The sequence below is a fragment of the Cornus florida genome, unplaced genomic scaffold, assembly GCF_030987335.1.
Source record: "Cornus florida cultivar Cherokee Brave unplaced genomic scaffold, ASM3098733v1 CherokeeBrave_3.0.0_Hap2_Chr11, whole genome shotgun sequence".
Taxonomy (NCBI): Eukaryota; Viridiplantae; Streptophyta; class Magnoliopsida; order Cornales; family Cornaceae; genus Cornus; species Cornus florida.
Genome location: NW_026775581.1, coordinates 125,974,350 through 125,995,246, shown reverse-complemented (window position 1 = coordinate 125,995,246; position 20,897 = coordinate 125,974,350). Strand labels below are relative to the sequence as shown.

General features: G+C 35.1%; 2 protein-coding genes across 4 annotated transcripts; one reads left to right on the top strand and one right to left on the bottom strand.

The window, feature by feature from the left end:
• Positions 1–923: 923 nt before the first annotated feature.
• LOC132283895 (thioredoxin-like protein HCF164, chloroplastic) lies at positions 924–4,516 on the top strand. 2 transcript variants are annotated; one of them, XM_059785933.1, is made up of 5 exons: positions 1,030–1,163; positions 2,649–2,878; positions 2,991–3,209; positions 3,743–3,846; positions 4,086–4,516. In XM_059785933.1, the coding sequence occupies exons 2-5, from the start codon at positions 2,771–2,773 to the stop codon at positions 4,366–4,368; spliced, it is 714 nt and encodes a 237-aa protein (XP_059641916.1). In that variant the 5' UTR covers positions 1,030–1,163; positions 2,649–2,770; the 3' UTR covers positions 4,369–4,516. The 2 variants fall into 2 exon arrangements, with proteins under 2 accessions (XP_059641915.1, XP_059641916.1); XM_059785932.1 differs by lacking the exon at positions 2,649–2,878 and having other exon boundaries at positions 924–1,163.
• A 1,163-nt stretch (positions 4,517–5,679) lies between these two features.
• On the bottom strand, positions 5,680–19,896 carry LOC132282603 (wall-associated receptor kinase-like 14). 2 transcript variants are annotated; one of them, XM_059784332.1, is made up of 4 exons: positions 19,683–19,896; positions 18,633–19,427; positions 16,470–16,544; positions 5,680–7,240 (listed from the first exon to the last, which is right to left on the bottom strand). In XM_059784332.1, the coding sequence occupies exons 2-4, from the start codon at positions 19,372–19,374 to the stop codon at positions 5,952–5,954; spliced, it is 2,106 nt and encodes a 701-aa protein (XP_059640315.1). In that variant the 5' UTR covers positions 19,375–19,427; positions 19,683–19,896; the 3' UTR covers positions 5,680–5,951. The 2 variants fall into 2 exon arrangements, with proteins under 2 accessions (XP_059640315.1, XP_059640316.1); XM_059784333.1 differs by lacking the exon at positions 19,683–19,896 and having other exon boundaries at positions 18,633–19,624.
• Between the last annotated feature and the right edge of the window lie 1,001 nt (positions 19,897–20,897).

Here is a 20,897-nt window from a genome sequence, read left to right as displayed (position 1 = left end):
TGTTATTATTTTTGTATTAGGATGAAAATTTTAATTAAGACTCTAAATAAGACCCCTACAGTTCGGAATCCTAATTTCATCATTTTTTTACTAGGGTTCGCTCCAAGCTTGGAAGTCACTGTAGAAGAGTTTGAGTTGGAACATTTCCGTCATCATTTTCAAGAGTTGTGCGAATGATAGACTGAAACTACTAGTTGGACTTGGAAGTATTTTCAAGCAATTTCAATGAATACACTGCTCAATAGAATATCGCTTTTGTTAAAGTAGAGAAACTTTGAAAAAATATGCAGTCATAATAAACAAATTTACGTGACAATCTCTAGACATCCGTTTCCTTGCAGGGAAATGAAAATAAATACCAACTATCAGGGATATATTTGTTCATAATATTATTATTAAAATATAACGGAGTCTATTCCAATCAAAACGATATTAGTTGAGACGAAAAAGAAAAAATTAATTAAATTAGTCAAATTTTACATATTAAATTAGAGTAAAGTTAAAATTGATTTTTGAGTGAGTATTTAGGGTCTGTTTAGTTTATAACTCTGAACGTAAAACTATTTTCAGATAATTATAAAAAACAATTGTTTTAAAATAAATTTTTTTATAACTGAATTTTAAAAGAATAATTTTCAAAAAACTAAATAAATTCTTTTTTATTTTTAAAAACAAAAAATTATTGTCAGAGTTATAAACCAAACAAATTTAAAGTTGCATATTATACTCATGAGTTGAGCTTCCAATTCATTTAACAAGTTAGAATTACATTATTATATATATATATATTATTTTTTTTGAGTAAATTACATCCTTTTATTTTTACTATTGGTATTTTGAATTACTACAAATCTAAATTAACCAATGTACCAAAAAAACAATAATTAATAGTAATCATAACAATAAATAAAGGTTGTTGTCTGGGGATGGAAGTCAGCAACTCAAGCAATTGGGGTCTTATCTGCAAAGCTTAAGAATTGAACAGCCAAACGCTACTTATGGCTGGCTTGGTTTCAAACCCTGTCGGACTCCATAAATTCAGGCCATGTTATTTTCAGTCTCCACGCCTAATCAAACCCTTAATTCAGTTGCAGAATAGAACTCGCCAAGGATATCAAAGAATCTACTGCCAAACGGACCCTAATCCCACTGACGACTCAACGGTATCGTTCTCTCTAGAATTTTTTCTGGTTTTTCTTCTGTTGTTGCCTTGATCTAGACTACTAAGAACTGATACACGAATTTAATTATGTTCTATACTTTCATTCCTTTCTTTCAATTGGGTATTGATCTGTTACCGTGAGAGTCAGCAACTAGAGACTCAACCCATTTTAGTTTGTAGAGATCTGGGTATCATCTAGTTGAATGTTAGAGAAAATGGATATATATATATGTGTGTGTGTGTGTGTGTGACAGGTTGACAAATACAAGGTATTCATTGTTTCAACAACTTGATTTTTGTTCGTTTCACTTTTAAAATGAGTCCATGATTGCGTGAAGTATTTTCTCGAGGAGTAGTTTGGATTGGATAAAAACAAGTGCTTTACGGAAAGTGATACGAGATTCGGCAGGGATGTCAATGGTGGCATACTGGAGAATAGTGCCCCGTCAAGGACAAAGGGGTTTATTGATTGGAGATTGAGGGGAAAATGGGAAAAAATTGTTGGCAGTAGAAACTCTCACAAGTTCATTACGATGTTAGAGTTTGACTAGAAATTAGTGGATTAATGTTTAGCTTCTAATGTTGCTTTGGATTTGGAATTAGAGGAACTTTAGTTAAAATTTTGAACTAAATTTCCTCCAATCCCAAATCCAAGCCACTGATTCGGTGCTCCCAAACATAACATAAGAGTTTTTTGTTCATCACCTCACTGTTTTCTAAAGCACCATGTTTCTGTTACCCTTCTAACCATGATCATTTGAACCTCCTCGCTGAAAGTTGTTCCACAACTTGGAGGTTGAGCTGCAGCCTCTAAACTAAGTTTCCTGACCTTTGGACCCTCCATGGTCTGGAGCTGAAATATTATCAAGGATATGGTCCGACCCACAAGTCTCTTATTGCTCCATTTTGAGTTGATCAGACATCCAGGGTAGGTATGCTTTCCTGCAATCACTGTCATTCAATTGAACTGTTGGTCATTCTCGTTCAGCAACCAAGGATGTTTATCATATGCACAAGTTTATAGAGATGAAAAATTAGTAGGAACGCATGGAAACTCTAGCTGACCTCAATAAGATTATCTTTTAAGCCCAAACTGAAGATAAATTAGTGTTCCCCTTGTCATTTAAATTTAGAAAGTAATTTTTATTCCATAAATTCTTTAGGATAGTTTTCTAGGGTGTCTGTTTCTATATGTCACCCTAATATTTGTGTTCTTGTTGATTAAAATATAGTGTTTTAGTATATGAGCATGACCTATGACTCAGCATTTAATTGAAGTTGCTTGTTCTCTTCATTTAATATGGTTAATTGTCTTTAAGATGCTTTATATGCTGAACGTTAGAGAGGTTTTGAGAGGCCAAAGGATGTTATAAGCTTTTACATAGGCATAGAACCTATAATTTTTATTGTGAAGGCATTCGAAGGGTTAAAGTGCCATCCAGAGCCTCTTTATTTATTATTTTTTTTTATTTTTTTTGTACTACAGCTTTGGAGGCAATTTTGATTATCCGATTCAGTCTGAAATTTAATTGGGGGTTGGCTACTAGGGGTAAGGGTTGTGGAGGTAGAAAGGAGATATTTGCATGCCTTGAGAGCCCGTTGTGCTTGATGTACAACAGATGCATCTTTAAGGAGACTGATGTCTGTCTTGAACCTGAAACACTTGATGCTAAGCTCCTTGTGTTTTTTGCGTTGTCTTTTTCCGAAATTTGTTGGGTAACTCATCAACCTCTGTTTGCTTGTTTTGGCAAGTAATTTGTTCCTCTTCTTGAATGCTTTGTTTCAGTTAAACTTTATAAATATGCCTAATTAGTTCATCTATATGCAGGAAAAGCTGCTTGTAGAGCCTGATTCAGGCAATGGCAAAACCATGCAACCCACGGATTCCTCCTCTGATACTGGATTTCCTGAATATCCGAACAAAAATTTCAATAAGCAGATAGCTGTTGTTTCCACCCTTGCAGCAGTGGGTCTTTTCTTATCAGGGCGACTAGATTTAGGTGTTTCTTTGAAGGACCTATCCGCTGCAGCACTACCTTATGAAGAGGTTTGCTCTCTATGACCCTGTAGCACAAATCAGTTTTCTATTGATTTTTCTGGTTGGTATATCCTATTTGTACGTGTGGTGCATGCTTGGGATGAGCATGGTTGAGGGGCTGGATGAAGATTTCAAATATGCTCAACTTGGTTCTTTTTTTCTCCTGATAGCAAAATGTGTTCATGACTTAAATATACTTCATGTCATGCTTGTTATATCCTATTTGAATGGATTATGGACTAATATTTGTGAAATGGCTAGGATTAGTGGCAATCCATCTATGCTTTTTTGGATTGGTGAGGAACAGGGATTAGATTGCAGAATTTTTAGTTTATTTCTGTAAACTTGTCTTAGTTGCCTAAATCACATGCAAAAAGTCTTCTTTTGATGGACCCAGCGTATAGGCCTGATAAGTAAATATATATATTTTTTATTATTATTTTTTTTTATGAGTGAATTTTTTGCCATTGCCTTTGTATTGATTTTCATGTTGTCTTTGTTATTATTGTGTGGTAAAGAGTTCTTGTGCTGCTTATATATAGGCTCTCTCAAACGGGAAGCCCACTGTTGTGGAGTTCTATGCAGATTGGTGTGAAGTATGTCGAGAATTAGCTCCGGATGTGTACAAAGTTGAGCAGCAGTACAAGTAATCTACTTTGAGTTTTTATGTGTCACATGATATTCATTAATAGTTTTGTTTCTATCTTAATGGTTTGGAAGATTAAAAATAAAATTATGTTTATTAGGTTTTTAGTTTTATTTTGAATCATAGGATACGAACTTCTCCAGCAATTGGTTGGCAAAGTTCGCATACCTGTGTTTTCTTTTTCTTTGATCACCTTTTGCTTTCATAATTTCAGTACCTTTTTCTTTTTTCTTTTTCAGGGACCGTGTGAATTTTGTTATGTTGAATGTCGACAACACAAGGTGGGAACAAGAACTAGATGAGTTTGGTGTTGAGGGTATTCCACATTTTGCGTTCTTGGACAGAAATGGGAATGAGGAGGGTAATGTTGTAGGCAGGCTTCCAAGACAGTACCTGCTGGAGAATATTGAAGCCCTTGCCCATGGGGAAGCATCCATACCTCATGCCCGTGTTGTGGGACAGTATTCAAGTGCTGAAGCCAGGAAGGTGCACCAAGTTGTTGATCCAAGAAGTCATGGCTAGCTATTTGTATATAACAAATATAACATATTCTGTATTTGTAGTATTCACAAAATGGTTTCTGGATTCACGGAAAATGTAATCTTGGCACAGGTTTGGTGCTGACTTGTACAGGAACAATTTTTTAAGAAAACCATTTCAATTTGCTTACTGGGAATGCCTTCATGATAGTTTTCAGTTTATTCCAATCAAACAGACATATCATGCAACTGATCATGAAAAAATCTGGGATGATTTGAACAGTGTTTTTTTCAGTTGAGTGAGTATGCAAACTGTTTGAATTTATAGCCGAATTTGTGGCAATTATGTGAGTTTTTGCTGATTCGGGATCTTGACTTGACTGTTTAAGACTAGCTTATATATATATATATCTGGATTAATGCTCCATACTGAAAGGATTGCATGATTGACTAGTCTTGATTGTCTTGATTCACTCAATCATCTGATCGAAGAGCTATCATTTCTGTAACTGCATGAGAAGTATGTTTGTCAGAAAATAGGCCATTAGGCATGCTGCAGATCACACATTATCGATCAACACTGAAGGACCTACCTAATGTGCAAGTCCAGCAATGCTGCGAAACATTCGCACTTGTTTAACTGTTAGATGGTCAGCTAGAACCAGAAAGGAGGTAGTTATCTAACACACAACAGTAGGACCAGCCATTTTATACAAAAAGAGAGCTCTGCCTCGAGTCTTCCCCTCCAAGCATTACTTGTGTAGGCACGACATATACCGGATAATGAACTTTCAACAATGTGTATACGAGAATATACACAGGGAAATGTACTTTTACAACAGTAGGAGAGGGTCTGTCGAACTACACCATGAGATTAGTTGAAACAAGAAAGTCAAGCAAACAGAGACAGGGCTTGCAAAAATAATAACTCCTAGTTTCCTGGACAAGAAAGTTGTCAGTCTGAACATATCGAACCTGCAATTTAATTTTCACCGGTGATATGAGCTTACGAAGTCCTAGTTCACTTCCCTAAGTCATCACAAGATCATATGTTCTCGAGTACATAACTAAGCTATATACTATTCAAATGTTGCTTTGTACGTCATCCGAAAGACCTAAAGGAGCTAGAGGACCAGCATACAGAAAAAAAGAAGAAAAGGTCCGGATGCTGAATTTACTTGAATGCTTTAGTCTGAAGGTTCTACACTTGCTTCTGCTGCTACCTCAAACTAACAAATTCCTTCTACAGTTATTTCCTGTGTTCATCTGAAGCCACAGTTTGAATATTTAAAGAGAAAGGACCGCATAAACTGTTGAACCTGCTTCAAACACAGATAAGTTCACACACACAGAGTCAGTTCATAAGCTCGTATGCTTTATATATTAGTAATTTGTTCAGTGATGACTTATACATTTTGTGTGTACTTGTAGAAAAACATAAAGAAAGGCTTGGAAGGTCAAGCATACAAAAGGATATCCATACTATATCTATATATATATATATATTTGATAAGTAAATCCATACTATATCTATAAGAAGGTAGTAATAATAAAGTAAGAAATAACAACTTGCTATTCACAACATGAGATGAATCAAGGCACCCAAAGAAGCAGCAGCTTTTTTAATCACTGAACTACATTACCCAACAAACTGTTTGTTGAAGGCGAGCTCTGCTCACTTAACCAAGGGTCCTGCACAGAAACGGGGGAGCTATCCTTCTCCTCCTCCATCGGAGCAAGGCAATCAGCTGCTCTATGTGGAACCATTAATCTCCGACTCCCCACACCTGCCTTATTAACTGTCACACTACTGACTGACTTCTCACTTCCATAATAAGGCGATGAACAAGAGGATGCCACTGATGATGCCATGAACATATTCTCCTCCAACGGTGCCCACCCACTAATCCTGATCTGTTCTAACTCATCTGCCACTTCTATCATAGAAGGTCTCATGTCCCTATGAAAAGCAAGGCACCTAAATGCCAGCTCAGCCACCTTGTGAACAGATGAAAGTGTCCAAGCATCCCTATGTGGCTCAATGAATGGATCTATTATCTCATCCACACAACCTTTTCCAATCTTGTCAATTGCAAGCGCAGCCAAATTCACCTCACTATGAGGTCGAGAGAAATCAACCACCTTCAATGCGGTTATGATCTCTACAAGAACTACCCCAAAACTGTAAACATCACTTCTATCAGAAAGATGGAAGTTTTGATGGTACTGAGGATCAACATATCCAGGAGTCCCTTGTGGGGCTGTAGAAATGTGGGAATCATCAGGCATACCAAGTCTAGAAAGACCAAAATCTGCTACCTTTGAGTTGAAGTTGTGATCTAAAAGTATATTGCTAGATTTGATGTCTCTGTGGTATATTGGCGGACTAATGGCAGAGTGGAGATGAGCAATTGCATGAGCAGTTTCAGTGGCAATGGTGAGGCGTACCGTCCATGGAAGGGCCTTGCCCTTTTCTCTTTGTAGATGCTGAGATAGAGTTCCATTGGGCATGAATTCGTATACTAAGATCTGTTCACCGTTCTCTACACAGCAACCTAAGAGGCGGACTAGATTTGGATGGCTCACAGAAGACAGAAGCTTGATCTCATTCATGACTTGTTCAATGCCGTCAGCGTCTCGGTGTCTAATTCTTTTAATGGCAACAAATTCATCATTGTGGAGTTTTCCTTCATAAACTGTACCATAGGCCCCAGTGCCCAACCTTTTTTTCTCAGAGAAGCCATAAGTGGCTCTCTCAATTTCTCTGTATGGGTACAAAGGAACACTGTTGCTGCCTGCAGCTTCAAATAGTAGCCGATTTGCACTCATTTGGCTTTTCAAAGAATTGGACCGTCGTCGGATGCAGTAGCAGATGAGAGCTAAAGCAGCCATTAATGAAGCTCCAACAATAACCCCTATGAATAAAACAAAGTGAATAATGTGTGAAATTAACAAAACTCTGGATTCTTGAATGTCACCAAAAATACATACTTCAACATGATTCTGATTATTTAGTGAAAGTAACAAATTACTGTCTACTTGTGTTTCTCAGCAACATCATGGCTAAATATATAAATAATTTCTAACAGACTTAACATCTTTGACTCAGGCTCGCAGCAGCAGCCAACCAAGCTAAAGTTTATTCATGTCAACATTAAGTTGAACTACAAGAATACCATCACAACATAACCACAATCTGGATTTGACTTTATTATACTTGTTGATACCATATTGAAGAGCTGAAGTAAGTAGGAATGTAGGAATGACTTGAACATTCAACAGCTTTTCAATGCTCAAAAAGTTGAGGGAATATCTCAACTCTCAAGTCATGCCGGTAGGAATAACACATATAATATTGCCTTGACATTCTACCACTTAGCTATAGAATTACTGGACAGGTAATTTTCAACATAAATCTCACAGAATTCTTGAATCATCATCAGTGATCAATAAATTCCACATTTTATAATGGAGAAAGTTGAAGACAAGACAACTTACTGCACTAAAAATCTAAATGTCAAGGCCTAGAAAGAATATTGAGATTTGAAAGTTCAAATGGGATCAGATTCTGCATAGAACTGCATTGGCTATTTCTAAAATAAAATTTTCCATATAAAAAATTCATGAAATCTTGGAATCAAAAGGCAACTGCTTTTACCGATATAAAGAGTACCACAAACAAGAGAGAAACAGGAACCATTGGATGAAGTAAAAGTTGGTTTAAGAAACAAATCCCTGAATCAGTTATAGGCATATAGCCAGTAAAGTAGTGTTAAAAAAGTTGATGAACACACACAACCAAAAAGGAAATACCAGGAACTCAGGGGCAACACAGTTCATATCAAGTTATTGTTAGGATTTATATGCCCTGGCATAGCAAATTCCTGTTTGGATTAAAGTGACATATGTTCCTGACGTTTTTGAAATATTTATGTTTTATACAATTGGTGAATTCAATGTATTATATTTCGATTCATTATAGAAATGATAGTGTCCATTTGATTACAAGAGATATTTATATATATGTATGTGATGGCAATCAATGCATGATATATAAATAGTAATCATAAATGGTTCATAGTCGGTAATTATGGATGGACTCATAATTAATTAAGATTTGAACTGGATCCGCGTTAGGTTGAGATATATTGCGAGAGCCGTCGTATGCAATTGCTCCCTATCACCGTCATGGCATTTGACTCTTAAGCATGAGAAAATTATAGACTCTTTTATTAATTAATAATTACTTTGATTTGTTCGGCGGATTCTTCGGGATCCTTAGACCGACACTTTGGGTAGTTATGTAATTAATAGCTAGAGGGTTATATTTTCAATATTTGCATCATTGCTACTTGTATTTATTTTGTATTGATTATGGTTGATCACAAAGTAAATTCGAAGGCCTTCGTGTGGTTTTAGACAAAATGATTTATTATATATTTATTTATTAAATTATTATTTTTGTCAAACAAATGTTTTATTGTGATCGAGCCAGAAATAATCAATGGTACCAAAATAAATATATTAATTAAGTAGTCGGATTAATGGCTTTATTTATCCGATAACTAATTATGCATAGAGGGGTCAAAGTGCAATATTGACTTAGAGATTATTTATTATTTAATTGGAGTTCAATTAATTTCTTTTAGTGGAGTAGAAATTAATTTATGAATTAATTGAATTGGGTCCATGGACCGGGCCAATTATTAATTCATTGTAGCCAATAAAATAATAGGCCCAATGGATTCTCACTCATAGCCCAACTTGATATTAGAATCATATTAGATTTGAGATATATGAATTAGAGATTGAGAATGATTTGTTGTTTCTTTTTCTTTATTTTTATGTTACCTATAAATATACATGGTCTATGTATATTTTGGGGGTGATTTTTGGAAGAAGGAAAAAGGAATAAATTTTCTCTCTATAGAAAATTAGGGTTAGTGTTCTCATCTAATGGAGGCTCCCACAAGCCTAATTTTCCAAGGTCATTCATGGAAGCTTATGAGTGATTCCTAAAGGCAAGACCGTTACCAAGAAGATGGAGATCCATGGAAAAGGTGTCTAGCAAAAGGGATCTACAATAAGTGAGAACATTCACTTTAGAGGAGAGATCTAAGGTTTACTCAAACCTTGATGTAAGTATTCAATCTTTTAATTGAATGATACATCAAGTTTTATTTTTGCATAAAACTTGTCTCTATGTGATGAATCAAAATCTATGAATTTAAATCCCTCGAAAAGTTTTTAAATATTGCACGTTTCCCAACAGTGGTATCAGAGCATGGTTTGATTCATTACTAGAGATCATGTTTTTATCAAAATCATCATCATGGATCCAAGTTATATATATATATTGATGTATGTTAATGTATGATTTAATATATTGATACATAATGATGTATGTATAATTGTGAATGGATGATGATGAATGTTTGGGCCATGGATGAAGCTTATAGGTTATTGGAATGTAATTTTATCTTTAGATGAATGTAATTAAGGCTTTGATTTAGCCGTTTGAAAGTTCAATGATGTAATTTAATTTTTTCCATTGTATTTCAAATTGTAAATTTATTTAAAACCATGTAATATTCATCAAAGGGTGCTATGAAGCTTCAAGAAGGTCCAAAAGGGTTAAATTAGGCTTCAGAAATTTTCTGGAATTTTTTTGGAATTTTTCAAAATTTTGCTGGAATTTTTTGGGTTAAATTTATATTTTCTGGAATTTTTAAATAATTTTCTGAAAATTTTCGGCGATTTTTCGGCGACCGAAGTGTTGCCGACGGCAAGAATGGCGCCGGAATAAAGCCTGTTGATCCAGTGTAGCATGGTACACTAGCTTTTATTGCAACCGGATCATGAACCATTGGATCAGTTTATGGAAGCTGAGAAAGGATCCTATGTAGCGCAGGTACATGACAAGTTCAAGTTACACCCAATGAAGGGGAGCGTGAACATCACGCGCCAAGGGACGCAGACCAAAGAACCTTTCGGCGCATGAGAAGCACGCGCCGGTATCTAGTAGCTTGCTGGAGCGTGTTTAGCACGCGCTAAACCAAGCTGCAACATCCACGCGCGCGTGCAGGCGCGTCCACACGCTGCAGCGCCTTCCAGGCGCGTGCAAGCGCGTGGGGCCCTGTGCCACGCGCTGCTTCATCCCTCAGGCGCTTTCCAGTGCATGCGGGGTCCTCCGGGCGCGTTCCAAGCGCTGTTTTGCTATTCCAGGTGCTGTTTTGACCAATTCGAACGCGTACATGCCTCTGCAGGTGTTCACAAGTTTTTTATTGACCCTTGCGCAATACTTAGAGCAATTAAATGTTAAAAGCTAAATCCATTGGCCATTTTTATTTGCTTTATCTGTCATTTATTGATGTATGTGATGCATGGAATAGATAATTGTTTATTAATTATTATTCATTCATTGGATCCATGATATTTAATTAAATGACTTGATTTATATTAATTAAATTATGAAAATTAATTGGATTTGATTACTAATTAATTTGAGGGCACTTATTGGGAAACGAAAAATTATTTTTATAAATTATTTTTAAAGTGTGCTTCAAATTAAACATTAGTGAATCATTTAAATGTCCAAGTATTTTCTAAATTTAATTGGATTAAAATCAAGACGTTTTGCATGCATTATATCATGTAAATGAATAAATTCAAAACCCTAATTATTAATGATTAAAAATTGAGTGGGAGCGGGGATTTTTATACATTACCCCATGGCCTTCGTTAGTAAAACCATTGTAATTAGATCTTCAAAAATAAGGCTCCACGCATGATTTGAAGAGTCTTAATATTACAAGAATGGTTGTCTCATGAAAATAAAAATATTAAATGTTCATTGTAATTAGATCTTTAAAAATAAGGCCCTACGCATGATTTAAAGAGTTTAGATTATAATGACCACATATTTAATGTTTTATTTTTTTGTTAGAGCATTAATAACGTTATACACTCAATCTAAAATCAGTAGTGTTAGCTCCCCAACGGAGTGGTCTACACTAGGTGATTTTAGAAAGGCTAAACATAATCGGGAATTATTTCATATAGATTGACAAGGCATTGTCTTAAGAGATATGGAGATGATGGGATTTGCCCGCCAATAGCAATAATGAACTTCGCCAACCGAATAAGTAATTGGCGTATTGGTTATCCGATTTTTCATGCAGTGGTTAAGGGACCCACATACTATTTTAATGGAAGTGCTCGCCTAATAGTAAATGAATCTCAATAATGGTAATAATGAACTCTTCCAACAGGATAAGTTATTGACGTATTGATTGGTTGATTTATTATGCTACAGAGTTGAGGGACCTGCATTAATTAAAAGGGATTGTTCACCAATAATGATAATGATCTCTTGTTCGATTGAGATTTATTATATTATGTGGTTAACAAACTCATTTTAATTTTAAATATGCATGACAGTATAAATAATTCACCTTGCATATTGTATGAATGCATTTATATTCAGATTAATTATGTCTAATCCATGTTATCTGCTTGCTAACATATTCAATGTATGTGGACCTCTTTTATAATGACTGGAAAAGGAACTTAGATATTTTATTCACAACATAAGGGTACAAAATGTATTTAATACTCCTATACCTAATTCATTTACTTTAAGATACTTAATGAGATGTTTTAGTGAGATTAGATAGAGCATATGCCTAAGTACTGTGTCAAATTTAAATACCATCAAGATAGCCTGAAGAACTCCAGTTTGATATCGGATTTTGAAAAATAATTGTTTATTATTTAAAAATTGAACTGGAGGTCAATAGGGCTGACTTGAATGGTAAGTTTCAAATTGACATAATTATTGCCTTGTTACCAAACTGGTTCGGCTCTTTCAGAGTAAACTAAATAAGGAATCAGTTTGAGTTCACACTCGCTGATATTCTTATAGAATTGGTAACAGATAAAGGGATAATCAAAAGTATAGGCGTTCCTATTAATCTAACCTAGTCTATACCATCTTCTTCTAGGCCCAAGTGGAAGGGCAAAGTAAAGAAGAAGGATGATAATAGGACTAGGCTAGCACAAAACATGGGTATCCAAAAGGTTAAAGGGAATAAGGCAGTGTATGTTGAGGGCAAATTAAATTGTTTCTTTTGCTGCTAACGAAGACACTAAAGGACGAACTGTTTAAGCAATGACGTGGTATAGGAAAATATATATTTAATTCTTGAGCCATGTTATGTGGTTGTATCTATTAATTCCTGATGGATAGATTCTGGAGCCACTAAACATGTTTGCAATTCGTTGCAAGGATTTCAGGAATCCAGAAGCCTCGATGATATGGAATATATTTGTACTTGACCTGATGTCAAGGTTGTAGCTAAGTCAGTGGGAGTATTACATCTGAAATTAGAGAGTATGAGGATATTAGTATTAGAGAACTATCTTTACGCACAGAAGTTAGACGCTATCTAATTTTTGTTTCACTTGTGGTTTATAAAAACTGTGTTGTTATTTTGTAAAACTGGTTTTATAAAATTGAATAGATATGCGATTGCTTCTGGTGCATTGAAAGATGCTTAATATACTATAATCACAAACTTTTAAGATTTGCAGGATGAAGAAACTAATGTTGCATCTTCTAGATTGAATGTTAAGAGAAAAATTGTTATTCCTGACTCGTTGTATTTTTAGTGTCTATTTTTGGGTTGTAATCAATCAAAATGAGATTCAAAGATTAGTCAAAGAAGGTTTATAACCTAGTGAGGCAGAGGAGCCTAAACCAACTTGTGAATTTTATATTGAATGATAGAAAACCCTAAGGGCTTAATCAGCCAAATGAAATAGACATAAAGAACAATTGGAGTTGGTACACACAGACACGTGTGATCTTATGAACATCCAAGCAAGATTACTCACGTTTTGGATAAATTTATCTGATGCGACACAAGTCTTAAATTTTTGATATATTCCGAAAGTGTCAAGACTGACGTGGAGCACAAATTAGGTAAACTTATCAAAACACTTCGATCTGATCGTGGATATGAGAATTTCTTGGGATAGTGCAAAGACTATATAGTCAATGAGGGTATTGTGTACCAGTTTTCCGCAATTGACGCTCAATGGATTGAGGTGTCAAATAGGAATAACATAATTTCTGCTTAACATGGTTAGATCTATGAACAGTTATGCTACATTATCTCTTTCATTTAAGAGTTCAGCGTTAATGATGTCGATGCGTATTATGAACTGCATTCCATCTTAATCTGTCTCAAGGATACCGTTTGAGCTGTGTTTTTGACTAAATATTAGTTTGAATCACATGCACATATGGGGTAGTCTTGCACATGTGCGCTTGATATGGATAAGTAAGTTGGAAGCAGATCATAGGCATGCTAGATTTGATAGCTACTCTAAAGTCACTAGGATGGATTATTTTATGATCTCAAAGATAAAAGTTGATTGTTTTCACTCACTGTTTATCTATAGGAGAATCATATTATGAATCACATACCTAGTAGCATAATGTTAGAGAATTTGGTATGAGTACCAGATGTACCACATGTGAACACACTTATTATAGAGATTGAGAATAATATATGAATTCCCTATTGATGCGTTAGCATCATCTAGTACACAGATTCATGCATCGGTACATTGATGTAGTGGGAGGATTATCATCCAATCCGATAGAATCATGTTTTTAGGTGAGACCATTATAGACATCCCTGTTAAACATGAGTTGGACCCAGTTAGCTACATGGAAGCGTGAACCGATATGGATACAGATCGTTTTGGCAAGTTACTATGAAATCAAAGTTGGAATCTATGTATTCTAATAAATTCTGGGATCTTGTAGAACTTCCTAGTAGGGTGATTCCTATGGAAGGCAAGTTAATCTACAAAAAGATACCAGAAGATTTCTTAGTGAATAAATCATGAGTGTACAAGGGAATGTCATTATTTTTCTGATTCTATATATATTGATGACATCCTACTCATTTAGAATGATGTGGAAGTTTTGTCATCGATAAAGAGGTAGTTGTTCAATTACTTTTAAATGAAGGATTTTCAAGATGTAAGCTATATTCCTAGGATCAAGCTTTTGCAAGATCAGGTTAAAAGGAAAATAGGCTTATCTTAATAATCCTACATTGATAAAGTTTTGACCAGGTTTGGTATGCATAACTCAAAGAATGAGTTCTTGCTTTATTGATATGGATCGCTCTCTCTAGTAAGTAGTTTTCCAAGACTATCAGAGGAGATTGAGCAAATGAGACTGGAACTGTATGCTTTGGCATATGGGAGTCTCATATATGCCATGGTCTATACCAAACATGACATCCGCTACATAGTAGGGATAGTCAGTAAAGATAAGTCCAATACTGGACTTGACAACTGGTCTGTTGTGAAAAATATCATTAAGTACCTAAAGAGAACCAATGATCTCATACTCATTTATGGATGTGATGATATGGTCCTAATCAAGTATGCTAGTTCTGATTTTCAATCAGAAGTAAATACTATGAGGTTCATGACTTAGTGTATGTTCACTTAATGGAAGGGAAATCAGTTGGTAGATTGTTAAGCAGATTTCAACTGCTGACTCAAACCTGCAGGTGGAATATATTGCAGCCTTAAAGGCGGCAAAGGAAGCCTATTGGTTTGATCTCACTGATTTAGAGGTTGTGGAGTATACTAGCCTGCCTATTGAGCTATGCTGTGACAATAGTGCAGAAGTAGTCCAAACCAATGACCCAAGGTTCTATAGAGGAACAAGATACACTGAGAGGAAGTATCATGTTCTACATGATATTGTCCGGCAAGAAAATGTACTTGTAGCTAGAACATTGCATTGGAATACAACTTTGTTGATCCATTATCAAAGGTGTCATTGATCAATAATTTTGATCATCATTTGGATAACATTGGAGTTAGGTGCAATTTGAATTGGCTATGAGGGCAAGTGGGAGCTGTTAGGATTTATATGCCCTGGCATAGCAAATTCCTGTTTAGATTAAAGTGACATATGTTCCTGATGTTTCTGAAATATTTATGTTTTATACAATTGGTGAATTCAATGTATTATATTTCGATTCATTATAGAATTGATAGTGTCCATTTGATTACAAGATATATTTATATATATGTATGTGATGGCAGTCAATGCATGATATATAAATAGTAATCATAAATAGTTCATAGTCGGTAATTATGGATGGACTCATAATTAATTAAGATTTGAACTGGATCCGCGTTAGGTTGAGATATATTGCGAGAGCCGTCGTATGCAATTGCTCCCTATCACCGTCATGGCATTTGACTCTTAAGCATGAGAAAATTATAGACTCTTTTATTAATTAATAATTACTTTGATTTGTTCGGCGGATTCTTCGGAATCCTTAGACCGACACTTTGGGTAGTTATGTAATTAATAGTTAGAGAGTTATATTTTCAATATTTGCATCATTGCTACTTGTATTTATTTTGTATTGATTGTGGTTGATCACAAAGTAAATTCGAAGGCCTTCGTGTGATTTTAAACAAAATGTTGCCTATAAATATACATGGTCTATGTATATTTTGGGGGCGATTTTTGGAAGAAGGAAAAATGAATAAATTTTCTCTCTCTAGAAAATTAGGGTTAGTGTTCTCATCTAATGGAGGCTCCCACAAGTCTAATTTTCCAAGGTCATTCATGGAGGCTTATGAGTGATTCCTAAAGGCAAGACCGTTACCAAAAAGATGGAGATCCATGGAAAAGGTGTCTAGCAAAAGAGATCTACAATAAGTGAGAACATTAACTTTAGAGGAGAGATCTAAGGTTTACTCAAACCTTGATGTAAGTATTCAATCTTTTAATTGAATGATACATCAAGTTTTATTTTTACATAAAACTTGTCTCTATGTGATGAATCAAGATCTATGAATTTAAATCCCTCGAAAAGTTTTTAAATATTGCACATTTCCCAACAGTTGTATCCAACATAATTACATTGGTTCTCGATTTTTTCTTTTTTCTTTTTGTAGGTAATCAATGCACATGTGTGCACACACTCCCCAAACTGGTTCAAGAGTTCGAAGTCATAATTTTTTAAAAAATCATTTCCTTAAAAAGCTGAGAATTAGTAAGCTGCAATCTCTTGCCATTTAGGAAAGAAAAGTTACCTCCAATAAGAATACCAACTCTTGTAGTTCCTCCACATTTACCAGACATGTATTTTGAGGCACTGCAATCAGAGTCTGATGACATGGCAATCAACAGATAGAAACAGGGTTAGCAAAGACAACATAGCAACTTCCAAAAAAAAAAACGACAACATTGTAAAGACTTGAAGAATTCACTTTAGTTACATAAAAAAGTCAGCATATATGAATATTCTTCAATTTGCATGTTGGAAAGAACATTCTATTAAACAATCAAAGCGTTTCTGGACTCCTTATTATCAAACGGCTTAACACATTTTTCATCACACGTAACTAAGAAAAGCAATTAATATGTTGAATAGATGGTACACTATTTCATGAATTTACAGAGTAAAACATCAATCTTACACATGCTTCCGTGGAAGAAAAGAAGAGAAACCTCTTAGCCTATTGTTTGTCCCAATCAAAGTCATCTTCAACATGGGGAAGATAGGAGGAAAGGGCTTCCCTTATAATTATGGTGTAATAATGTAACTCGTTACTTGTTTAAAGAAGGAAAAATTCCTGAAATGTCATGTGAGTGTTTTAATGTTCCTACATTTTGGCTAGTGTGGAATGAAACCTATGGTATTGCTATCCTCTTAATTTTATTGTTTGCAGTCGTCTATCTTACTCTTAATAAGCAAAGATTTGAAGCACAACAAAATGGAAAACATTAATAATATACTTCCACGTGTTTTGCCAAGTTGAAATGATGTTTTCTTTTCTTGTTGTGTCAACTAAATGGTGCACCCACGTTAATCACCTTTCCCATTAATTTGGAGTTCAGTCCATGATAGAAGGTTTAGTTCAGTATAGATGAAGAAGATTGGTCATCAGTTAAGCTTTGCTCACGTGTGCTTGTTTTCATTCATATCAAGAGCAAGTTAATATACAGCCAGTCTTCTTTTTCTTTTGACTTTTCCTCGTGTGAAATACATTTCTATCCATTGAGCATGTGTTCCATCTAATCTCAATCTATAAAATATTCAGATTCAACTTTAGAAGGATTTGACTGTGGAGATTGTTTATTGGCAAAGATAACTTTCAACCTGTATAAACGCTAATAACCAGGTATAAAAAAAATTCATGAAGGTCAAAATTTGATCACAAAAGCATGCTTTTTTGGCGTGACTTGACCGTTGCATCTCCAAACCATGTTCAATGTTACTTATTAAAAAAAATAAGACACGTGCAATGTACCATTAGTTGGTTTGACAAAACTTATAGCCTTAGAATGACCATGAAATTCACAGCAGAAGTGGTCAAAGATAGTAACCATGCTGCTTAATGATAGTTTAGACCAGTGCTCTGAATAATTTCATGATTTTTTTTTCAATGGGTGATTTCATGATTCTTTTTTTTTCGATGGGTGATTTCATGGTTTCAACATATATGTTCTCTTACAAACTCAACGGAATGAGATTCATTCTCCAAAAATTTCCAGTTTTCCTCACCATTGTATAACTACTTTTATATCTCGAGTATTTTAACCATTGACAAGAAATTTGATAAAACTTTAATAATCAGATTAAACGGTAAGTCCCAATAAGCAGAAATCTCTCACGCAGAATGACTAAACATTATTAATGAGCCTTGAAATTACAAAAAAATTACTGCCAAAAGATATGAATTATCATGGCAATTCTATTTGGATGACATGTTACTTTACTTTGCTTTTCATAGTTTTAGGAATTAGTAATTAGAAAGAAAAGGCAACCAACAGTTCCATTCCCCACAAACACTGCGGGTTCCCAACGCACCAAAAATAAAGTGAATACCTAAAGTCAACCCACTGGGATGATAGATGGGGAATATTCAACAGACTACAATACCGTTGAATAGTCTAAATATTAGAGGCCAAAATGACCAATTTGCCCCCATATGCATAGCATCATTCACATAAAGCCCCTCAAAGTTCCAGGGTTATTCTAGTCTTTTGCACAGATAAATATTCCCAAACCTCGCGTCCCACCACATCTTCGTGGAATGCCCAAATTAGTTAAAGAAATAAATGGCACCCAACCAATACGTATCCCACTAAGCACTTGTCAAGAGTCAAATCTAATTAGGCCATCCACCAAAAACAAAATAAAAAAAACAGTAATAATTAAGCAAATTTAAATTCCGGCAATTAAGACGTACCTTTCCGGCAACCATTGCCGCCGACGAATCCATCGCCCTTAAACCCTTTCCGGCACTGGCATCGAAACCCTTTACTTCCATCGGCAAGGGTCACAATTGTATCATCCGCATTTGGATCACAACTGAACGCCCCTAGCAACCACCATTGCAGCTCCACCGTTTGAAACTCGAGCGAAATCACCGGATTCTTACTCGAATTGCTACCCAAATCGACGGCTATGGAAGAGAACACGAAATTACAGCCGGTCCGGGTCAAGTTATTGTATGTCATGAACTCCGACTCTGTCTTCTCTTCTGAATAACAAGTGATATTATCATTACTCGAATCGCAATTTTCCAACTGGAATTGACTCTGTAGCATACTCCTCGGTATCACGCAACCGCTGAGCGGTGAGCTACAATTTTGCAAGAGAAGGCCGTTTCGCCAAGTCAGGGCATAGTTTCTGCCGAAGAGTTTCCTGATGTCACTGATTGAACGGTTGCAATTAGCCGGAAGATTGATCAATATGCTATCTGATGTGACATTCCGAACATGGAATTCGCCGATGCGAGCTTCGCCGTGGCTACAATCCAGAAGAACTTCACAGTCGCCGGAGAATCCAAAGGGAAAAGGAAAGCGATTGTGATTTCCTTTACCGAATCCGCAGGTTCTGTTGCAATTGTTGGCTTTGGCGGAAGAGATGATGAGAGTTGCTACGACAAGGATGATTGTGAATTCACGAAGAAGAAACATATTCGACATGGATTGAACTGAATCGAACTGAATTTGAAGTCAACACAGCAATCATCACCTTTCTGCAATAGGAAACAATCGAGCTAAATCGATATCGAACCAGCGATCGCATTAAAAACAAGAAATGTGATTTCTGCTCTAGCAAAATAAAACTTTGACCTCTACCATTTATTGAGAAATTAAGAGAGCAGTTGATGTTGTTGAGGAGGTCATGTTTCTCATTAAATGCTCATACAAGATGATCATATGTATTAACTACATATATGTATGTGTAGAGAGAGAGAACGCGTCTATATAAGTATTAATGCGATGTTTACCTCTGCACAAATTCAATGGCTGTAATTGCTCTGTGATTTGGAAGTAGAAGAAGCAATAAGAGCTTTGACAATTCAAATTTAATGAGTCTAAAGGTATTCTACAGTCGTCCTCTCAGCCTGCAAATTAGGGTTTTGATTTGATCGAAAGCGTGAAATTCCGATCAGAGAGCTTCCTCCTCTTTTTCACGCCACTCTGCTACTCCGAATGGCACTGAAAAAAATAAATAAAAGTCATAATGTCAATTGCGGATGCGGTGCGTTTTGTTAAATGACCTTTCTGTCCTTCCGTTTCTCGAAATGCTTGAATATCATGAACACTTTTTTATTTACATCAATGCCCCGATTATTACAATTAATTTACCTATTTAGTCCGAAGATGAAATTGTTAGTTAGAAACTTGGAACTTAGAAGAGACTGAAAGCTTAATGAGACAAGTGATTTAATGAAGAAAAAAAATAAATAAAATGACGGCATTTCCTCCTAATTGAAATACCAAATGGCCTCTTTGGGCCCTTACTTCCAAACTCGTCACTAATCTTTAATTAAGCAATTGAAAGGGACACTGATTTGAGTACTATTTAAAATTAAGCAATTTATTCAAACGATTATTCTATGTAAATTGTGTTATGTTGAGTATTGAATTAACAGTTTGAATTTTAAATTTTAAATTCAAAGCATTGATTTAGTGCTTCTTAGTGCAACATAAACTTTATTAATGAAACAATGTTTCATTTGACATAAACTTCCAAAAATTATAATGATGTAACAATTCATTAAAAAAAAGCAGTTAGCTAGTTTGTGCAGACATTAATCTTATACATGCAAATATTATATCTAAATATATGAACTAGTTTTATCACATTTTTGCTCCCGCTTTACTATATATTTCATTATGTCGATACATATATATACACATCTTTGATAAAAACTTTAGTGAATGAATTTAAGATAAGTGTGAGCACATCATTTTGCCTCCAAAGCTAAATAGATCCATTGACCAAAACTAAGTTGAATGTAATACTAATAAATGATTTTGAAAGAGTAAAAAAAAAAAAAACAAACAAACAAAAAAAACAAAACATGTAATCAACTTTGTGATGGTAATAATTGTTATAAAGTTTTGAGTGGGTTGTAATTATTATTGTTATTTAGGAGTACTTGGTTGTCATTTTTAATAAAATCTTAGACTTCCATCCCTTTCAACGACTTAACGAA